This window comes from Catharus ustulatus, chromosome 2 (genome assembly GCF_009819885.2).
Source record: "Catharus ustulatus isolate bCatUst1 chromosome 2, bCatUst1.pri.v2, whole genome shotgun sequence".
NCBI classification, from domain to species: domain Eukaryota; kingdom Metazoa; phylum Chordata; class Aves; order Passeriformes; family Turdidae; genus Catharus; species Catharus ustulatus.
Genome location: NC_046222.1, coordinates 15,019,662 through 15,027,966, shown reverse-complemented (window position 1 = coordinate 15,027,966; position 8,305 = coordinate 15,019,662). Strand labels below are relative to the sequence as shown.

At 42.9% G+C, this 8,305-nt stretch overlaps 2 protein-coding genes across 6 annotated transcripts in view; one reads left to right on the top strand and one right to left on the bottom strand.

The window, feature by feature from the left end:
* Positions 1-60: 60 nt before the first annotated feature.
* On the top strand, positions 61-3,234 carry ATP5PF (ATP synthase peripheral stalk subunit F6). 4 transcript variants are annotated; one of them, XM_033085370.2, is made up of 4 exons: positions 61-143; positions 676-855; positions 2,098-2,222; positions 3,111-3,234. In XM_033085370.2, the coding sequence occupies exons 2-4, from the start codon at positions 686-688 to the stop codon at positions 3,137-3,139; spliced, it is 324 nt and encodes a 107-aa protein (XP_032941261.1). In that variant the 5' UTR covers positions 61-143; positions 676-685; the 3' UTR covers positions 3,140-3,234. The 4 variants fall into 4 exon arrangements, with proteins under 4 accessions (XP_032941261.1, XP_032941241.1, XP_032941230.1 ...); XM_033085350.2 differs by having other exon boundaries at positions 71-143; positions 671-855; XM_033085339.2 differs by lacking the exon at positions 61-143 and adding an exon at positions 271-380.
* Positions 3,235-3,763: 529 nt separating this feature from the next.
* JAM2 (junctional adhesion molecule 2) overlaps positions 3,764-8,305 on the bottom strand; it is a 43,782-nt gene continuing 39,240 nt past the window's right edge. For both annotated transcript variants that reach the window (XM_033085316.1, XM_033085326.1), the window contains exon 10: positions 3,764-7,925. In XM_033085316.1, the coding sequence (XP_032941207.1) occupies positions 7,893-7,925 (33 nt within the window). In that variant the 3' untranslated portion in view covers positions 3,764-7,892. The remainder of the gene's footprint in view (positions 7,926-8,305) is intronic.

The following is an 8,305-nucleotide window of genomic DNA, read 5'->3' as shown; positions in this document are numbered from 1 at the left end:
AAGCGCGCCACACCGCCGCGCCCCCGCACGAACTACAGCTCCCAGCGGCCCCCGCGCGGGAACTGCGGCTTCCGGCGGCCCCCGCGGCTCCGGAAGATCCTGAGGCGCTTCTCGTGCCTTGGGAGAGGCTCTGTGCGGGCACGGTGAGCGCGGGGCGGTCCCGGGGCTCTTTAAGCGCTGCCCCGGGTCCCGGCGGGCGCTGGGCGGGGCCGGGCGGTGTGTGGGGACGGGGGAGCCCCGGGTGTGCGCGGGGTGCGGGGCTGGGGCGGTGCTTCCCGGCGCGCACCGCGAGGGGCCGGGCGGAGGCGGTGGTTCGGCCAAGGTGACTCCGGGGAGCTTTGCTGGGCTGGAGTTGTCACCTCCTTTCCGACTTAAACAAGGTGAAGAGGGGAATTCACGGTTTGTCGGGGTTGTTCGTACCGAACGGGCCGCGGAGCTGCACCCATGGGTTCAATAACTGTGGAATTTGCTCTCCCCCCCATGCTATTTTAATAACCTTTGGATACCTCTCTGCTTTTAAGTTCAACTTCAAAGTACATTTTTTTCTATTCTTTATGCACATATCTTAATAAAGAAAATCCCAAGCTATTTTTTCCTGCTTTTTTAATGCATGTATTATATCGCTGTGACTAACTCTTTATTCCTGCTTTGGTGTTTTATTAATGGTTGGAGCAGCGGTGCCATCATGATCCTGCGGCAGATCTCGCGGCTTTCCTCCCTTTTCCGCGCCGCCGTGTCCGTCCACGTGCGCAGGAACATCGGGCTCTCTGCCATCGTCTTCAACAAGACCAAAGAACTCGACCCGGTTCAGAAGCTCTTCGTGGACAAGATCAGGGAGTACAACACGAAGAGCAAGTGAGTAAAGGAGCTGTCTTAAGGAGGGGGCTGATGGCAGAAGGGGAAAATCTGTTGGTTTTGATGTAAAAACATCAGATATGAAGTGTTTGATTTTTGACAGTTTGATATCTTTGGAGGCTGATCTGTAAATATTTAAGGTGTGTTTTCCTGCAACACTTAGTGATGGTTTTACTAGTGGGAAAGCTTGTTATTGCATATCTGTTTGAAAATATCAATTTTTTAATCAATTTTTTTTCCTTGTCATTTTTCTTGGACAGTTGAGACACACAGTTAAGTTCTCTTGCACACTGTATGAATATTAATTTTTTTCCATCTACATGCTCTATAAAAGGAAAAAAAGTCAAACAAGCCCATTAGTTTTCTTTTTTTTTTTTTCTTTTTTTTTTTTTTTTGGCTGGGGAAAACAGTTATATTGTAGTCTTGTTTCCAGAAGCTTAATGGAAATAGCCTCCAAAAGCAATTGGGAATTAATGGAATTATCAAGATGGTTCATTTGACATGCTCAGTTAATAAGCGGCTCCTTTGAATGGAATCTTGTAATGTTTGAATGAACTACTGCCCAGGAAACTACAACTGTAGTAATTCTCTGTGATTTATTCTTGGGAAGTATTCCTGGAAAGGAATAAGACACTTCTTAGCTCTGCTGGTGGAAGATGTGTGTATCCTTACCTGCAAACCCCATTGTGTAGGGAGGCAGATGTTTGGTGGTTTTATCAATTCTAAGCACGGATCTGTGCTCTTACAGCTGAGTGCTGGCAGTCTAAAAGAGTTATTTGATGTTTGAATCCCAAGAAGCTCCTGTTGTGGTGGGGTTTTTTGCTTCTTTAGCGTTTAAAATTCGTTCTCTTGGCAAGAGCAGTTAAGCTTTACTATGTGAGATATCTAATTCAGAGATAAAGAGATGCAAATCACAGTTTTGTTAGGAATTCACATCTGGAAGGAACAAAACTAAAAGCCCTGAGAACCTCCATACTTAGCAGTGTTTTTGCCTCAAAAGACCACCTTTTGTCTCAAAAGGCTTGGATTTTCATCACTGATAGCAGAAAACCTTTACCTGAGAATCTTGTTAAAGCAAGGAGGCCCTAAGGTGCTATATCTTGAGTTTTGGAAGTATTCTAAATTATTTCCTTTGGTTGGTTGTTGAAAAGGTTTTAATTCATAAATGGGCTTGAAAATGTAGAAATCTCCATGTGAAATGTTGGAACTGAGTTATTAATCACAACTTTTAATGTTTGTTAGGCAAGCTGGAGGGCCTGTTGATGCAGGACCCGACTTTCAAAAAGACCTTAATGAATCCCTTGCAAGACTCCAACGGGCATATGGTGAGGGAGATCTCACCAAGTTTCCAGAATTTAAATTTGAGGGTGAGTTAATGATCTTGCTGAATTCTAATTGCAAGTAGAGACATGTTCAATAATAGGTTTTTTTTTTAATTCCCCCTCAGTTTATATTTGTTTTGTGTAAAATGCCCTCTGGGAATCTTACACTTTTGCACAGTTCACATCTGTTTCCATGTGACTCTTATTTTGATTTTTTGCCTTTTCTAGCAGAGATGTGGTCTTCCTTATACTAATGATTAACAAAACTTGCAGTCAGATCAGGCTGTTTTAATTGTCCTTCAGACACCCCAAAGAGCTCGAATAGAAATAGCCTGGGGTCTGTTTTTTCTCACCTTGCCAAAGAGATCAGCAGACTATAATGTGAATATCAGTTAGTCTTAACATCATCCAAACTGTGACTGTTTTGATTTTGTAAGCTCCTCTGGAAAGCCACTGATTTCAGAAAATGAACATGGGACTTAACTTTCTTTCTTATGAATATTTTGTGGTTAAATTATATTAAACCTTTTTCTTCAGTTATTTGGATGTGACTTCTGTTTAACTGCCCTAAGTTGGTTTTAGCATGGAAGGGCACACAGCATGAGGCTTGGCAGGTATCTGACAGCCAGCCAAGGCCAAGCCATCATAGTCAACTTGTAGTTCTGATCAGACTGTCTGAGAATTCTAATTTAGACTAGGGACACACCTGAAATCGTTTTGGCAAGAAAAAGGTGAAAAAGCCCTGTCTCCAGCCTAGTTCACTGTTTACTGCTGCCCACATTTCATCAGTAAGTGAGGATGTAAGCTGCAATATACTGCTTTAGCTTGCCAACATAATGGTTAGTTTTCTTTGAATTACAAATTCATTGTGGTATTTGAAGATGGAATAAAAAGAGACTAATAGGAATTTTCTCTCTCCCATTTGTCCTGTAGAGCCCAAGTTTGAGGAGACTCCGAAGTGATTTCTGCAGCTTGTACACCGAACAGAAGTGTACAGCCATGGAGTTGCTGCACATGGCACCGGTTGTAATTTAATAAATGCAATGCTTCAGTTTGATTTCAGTGGTGTGAAGAAGCTCTTAACTGCACGGAGCTTAACTAGCTGTGAACATCAGCTCTTACATGGCAGAGGCAGCCGAGTGGTGCTGCTCAGTATTAACTGCAAAACTCCTTTGTGTGGTGTTTTAATGATATACAGGAAGGAACTATTTGTTCCTTCAGCCTTTAGCCTGTAGCAAAGCCGTACAGTAGTGATGGAGCTGCACAGCCAAAAGCATAGGCACAAATGCCCTAATTCTACACTGCATCAATGAACACAAAGGTGATGAAGTTAATCTCCCAGAAGAAACTGAAATTTGCAAAAGAGGCTGTAAAGTGTGAATTTCTGCAACTCAACTATTGACACAACCATTTCAGCATCTGAGGAGCTATTTATTCATAATAATTATTATCTGAGAAACTACATAAGCATTTCAACAGTCTGCATACTACAGTTGGAATTGCATTGACATGATTTTTCTTCAGACTGAAACTACATAGGCGGTCTGCAGAGAGAGACACTTCCACATTAAACACCAGAACACTGCTTAAGCTTTAATTACAGGAAGATTTATTTTGTCAGCATAGTGAGTTTATTTCTGCACAGCTACACATTTTGAAATTGGATCAGATTTGCCAAAATCATCCCTAAGTCCTAGTAAATCAGAATTGCAGGAGAAATTGAGCCCTGACAATGTCTGAGACACGTAGTGAGGTCATCTATGAAGGTTATTTGAATACATTATTCCAAGCTGCAGGAATGAATCTTGCATTGCTGCATGTACATACAAAAAAAATGAGAAGCTTTCACACAGAACTAAATTGAATATACAAGTTAATTTGTCTTTAAGTTTTTTTGGGTTTTTTTTTTTTTTTTTTATGCTATAACAGCTAGGTTTTGGTAGCTTTTACTTTCAGCATGTAAGACATGGAAACAGTATTTACAGAGCAGAGGTCAAAAGATCCCTTAGTGTTGTGGTTTAACCCCAGCTGGCAACTAAGCATTCCACAGCCTCTGACTCACCGTGTCCCTTCCCCCTACTGTAGTGAAGGGAATTGGAAATAACACTCTTTAAATAATTGAACCAAAGTGATAATGAGGGAAGGAGGGAGAGAGAACCTGAGAAGCACAAGTGATGCACAGCACAAGTGCTCATCTCTGCTTGCTGACTGATGCCCAGCCTGTTCCCCAGCAGCAAATGGCCCTCCCAGCCAACTTCCCCCCCAGTTTATATACTAGGCATGATGTTATCTATCCCTTTGGCCACTTCAGGTCAGGGTCCTGGCCCTGTTTCCCCATGGCTTGAGCACCTCGCTGGCAGAGCATGAGACACTGAAGTGTCTGACTCAGGGTAAGTACTGCTGAGCAACAACTGAAACATTAGTGTGCTATTGGCATTGTTCTTGTACTAATTTAAAAAAAAACAGCTCTGTACCAGCTACTAGGAAGAAAATTAACTCCCAGCTGGAACCTGGAGAGTATCCTCTGCTTTATTCTATACCATTTATATCATGCCAGATTGACACTTTCTGATACACCCCCTTTCCCATCTTTTCATAGATGCACACATAGATACCAGTTCCTTTATCTACAGACAATCCTCATAGTAGTCTTGAATTCATTTAGTCGATGACTTTTGGCTTATGACAGTTGTGATTTATGACTGTCATAAACATCTTTCAAGACAAGAAACAGGGTGTCTGGTGTTGGACTGTTGCATGTTGAAGCCAGTTCTGATTCCATCACTGCTCTGCTTGTCCAGTTACATCAAAGTTCTTTCTTAATGTGGCAGTTGAAGGAGAATTGGGTTCAGATCCCCAGAGTTGGAGGGGTGGAGACAGGCACCGTGAGGTGCCCGGTGCAGTGGTGGGCACACAGCTGACACAAGTGCTAATACATACTGTTATACAGCAATTAACATCACACAATGCACTGCTTATTCAATCAAATCCACTTAATTCACAAACCACTCCCCCACCCTCCCATCTTTACCATGTGTTCCCAGATCCTTGAGAAGAAACAATCCCACAGATGAGTTTGTCTTTGCCCAAGGCAGGAATAACCCAGACTGTCTTCCATAGCACTTTTTTCATGTGCACTACAGGAACTTAATCCCCTTCTCCAGTAAAAATTTTGATTGGGCAGGGCCAGCCCACTTGGCAGATCTAATGCTGATTCACAAGGTGGCCTTTCCCAATGTGCATCCCAATGTTTGAAGGTTCTCCCTGCCCATTGCGCTCAGTGCAGTCTAACAGTCCGCTGGATCATTTCTCTCAGCTGGTACATGATACTGTATATCCACTAAATGCCATGTTCTTTGGCCCAAGTGTCTGTCAGTGTTTTCCAAGTATTTCTAGTTTAATCTGTTCAAAGGCTTGGTGTTGCTCAGGGCCCCATGTGAAATCATTCTTCTGAGTCACTTGATAAAGAGGGCTTACAATCAGACTAATTCACAACATCTTAGAGAGCTTACTTTTTGAAGAAATGGATTAGAATTTCTTTCCATAGGATCAGGAGTAAATTCAGTCCTTCCACTCTGCCGGGGAAACCATCCACTGGAGACAGGACTAGCAGCTTTCCTGGAAGAACCCCCATTTGGGATTGTTTTCTTTACAATTCATATACCCATGTCTCTAGGGTCAAGGTAGATTCTTGGTCAAGGTCAATTCTGGTCTCTCAGCTAAACCCGTAGGGTATCCCATGGTGTGTTACCTTCCACATCCTCCCTCTTGAGCCAACACTGTCATTAGCATGGATCTGTAGAAATGGAGAATAGAACATATCCTCTTTGAACTGCTGAAACTCCTTGGACAGTTTATCTGATAGTTTCTCCGCAGATGAGAGAAGTAGAGAGGCTGTCTTCAAATTTCCAGAGACTGCAAGCCACTGCATCCACAGATGGTGGTGTGATGTCCTTCCAGATTAACGTTGCCAGTGAGTTGGTGTGTACCCTTGGTACACTCTACAAACTTCTGCCACATGGGTCATGTGCAGAGGAATTGGTCTGGATGTGTGGGGAACCTTGTATTGTCCAGGTAGGGCAAAATAAATAATCCCTAGCACAGCTAATTCCCTCAAGTATTGGATAACTTTCCACTTGCATGGTGACATGTAACACCATTCTTGTTGGAAGGATCCCTTTCCTTCAGGCTTGGCAGGAGTCACTTCAGAGGCTGAGGACTTGTGTCTCTCTTGCAATCACCTTGTCAATGCCTGCTTTCTTAGAAAGTGATTCCTACCTTCTGATTCCAATCCATTAGCCCCATTACCCAGCACTGGAGCAGCCAGGTGGTAGTACAGTCATCAGGACAACAGCTGGAATATTTATGTATGTCCTGCAGCTCTCTCAGGAATAAGGATTGAGTGGTTGCCACTTGTTGGCCTGTCACTGAGGTTTGTGTAGGCACAGTATGTGTTGGTGGGGTTTTGGTAGACACAGATTGTTTCTTAACCCTAAGGAAGGTCTGAACCATATGCAACAACACACTGATTGTTACCAAAAGGACCAGGTTGGTTTCAAGAGTAGTTTCAGGATATGCAAAGTCTTGAAAATTCTCAAATGCTACTGTAATCATCCTGGAGGGGGAGGAAGGTGTTTTTTCCCATGGGTTGGCTCTCTGAGGGTGAAAGGCAGTGGATGTAACTGTGGATAGTTTCCACCAGATGGCTCCCAAAGGACGGCGGGGACACACACCAGGCAGGCCCATGACCAGCTGTTCTATCGTATCACAAGGCAGTACAACACAGAACACCACAGTGATAACCTCAGCCCAGGCCTGGAGCAAAGGAATCAGTAACCAGCAACTATTAAACCAATACAATGAAGGCTTATAACAAACCTATTTTAACATGCTCTAGTCAGACCTGTTTTTATCTCAACCTTTTGAGTCCCATGTTGGGTGCCAAAAAGGACTGCCAGCAGCTCATCCCTGTGTGGCTGCTTGCTCACTGTTCCCACCCCAGCCCAGTGGGAGAGCTGGGAAAGAAAAGTAAAACCGGTAGGCTGAGAGAACAACATTTAATAACTGAAACAAAATAAAATAAGATACTAATAAAACTAATGATAATAATAACAACAATAGAGAGAGAGTGAAAAAGAGAGGAGTAAAGCTCAAGAAAGACAAGTGATGCACAACAGTTTCTTACCACCCACTGACCAATGCCCAGCCTGTTCCCCAGCAGCAGTTGACTCCTCCTGGCCAACTTCCCCAGTTTAAATACTGGGCATGATGTTCTGTTGTGGAGGTGGTCACCAAGCACCAAACCTGTTTGAGTTCCAAAGTTCTCAGGCACATGGTGTGATTTTTGGGATGTCCTGTGTAGGGCCAGGAGCTGGACTTCATCATCCTGATGGGTCTCTTCCAACTCACTTTATTCTATGATTCTGTGATTCTATGCATATCCCTTTGGATGGCTCAGATCAACTGTCCCAGCTGTGCTCTGTTCCTGCTTCTTTTGCACCTCCTCACTGGAAGACCATGGGAATCTGAGGACTCCTTGACTTGGAGTAAGCACTACTCAGCAGCAACTAAAACATCAGTGTGTTATCAACTTTATTCTCATATTAAATCCAAAACACAGCTACAATGAAGAAAATGATCCCAGCTGAAACCAGGACACTGGTACTTTTGTATAACAAGTAGTCATTTGATGTCCCTCACAGAGGCTGAAATCTTCTAAATAACAAAGGACTTGGTATGCTTGAAATCCTAAATGAAGCAAACAAGGTTACATTAATAATAGTTAAAAGATTTTTAAGCAGGTTAATATTTAGTGTACATTTCAGAAGAAACTAAGGCATTGAGCTTGACAAGAAATGTGTCTGATGCACTGTTAGTAAATGTTTATTCTTTTCTGGGATGGGAGGTCTACAAAATGCTCTCTACACAGAAGTTATAATCTATTAATGAATACAGGTATCAAACAGCTCTGTTCAGCATCTGATTTTTAAGTGCATTAATAATGATAAACAGACACCATAGCTCTTCAAAGCTTATCCTTCTCACTCAGAGAACAGGTAGCTGGTCTCAGAAAGTTTCTTATTTACACACATACTAGGTCAAGGAATAATCTTATGCAATTCAGTGTG

Coding starts and splice junctions, on each gene's coding strand:
- ATP5PF (XM_033085370.2), top strand. CDS start 686: ATGATCCTGCGGCAGATCTCGCGGCTTTCCTCCCTTTTCCGCGCCGCC. Junction 856..2,097: donor GAGTACAACACGAAGAGCAA/GTGAGTAAAGGA, acceptor AATGTTTGTTAG/GCAAGCTGGAGGGCCTGTTG. Junction 2,223..3,110: donor TCCAGAATTTAAATTTGAGG/GTGAGTTAATGA, acceptor TTTGTCCTGTAG/AGCCCAAGTTTGAGGAGACT.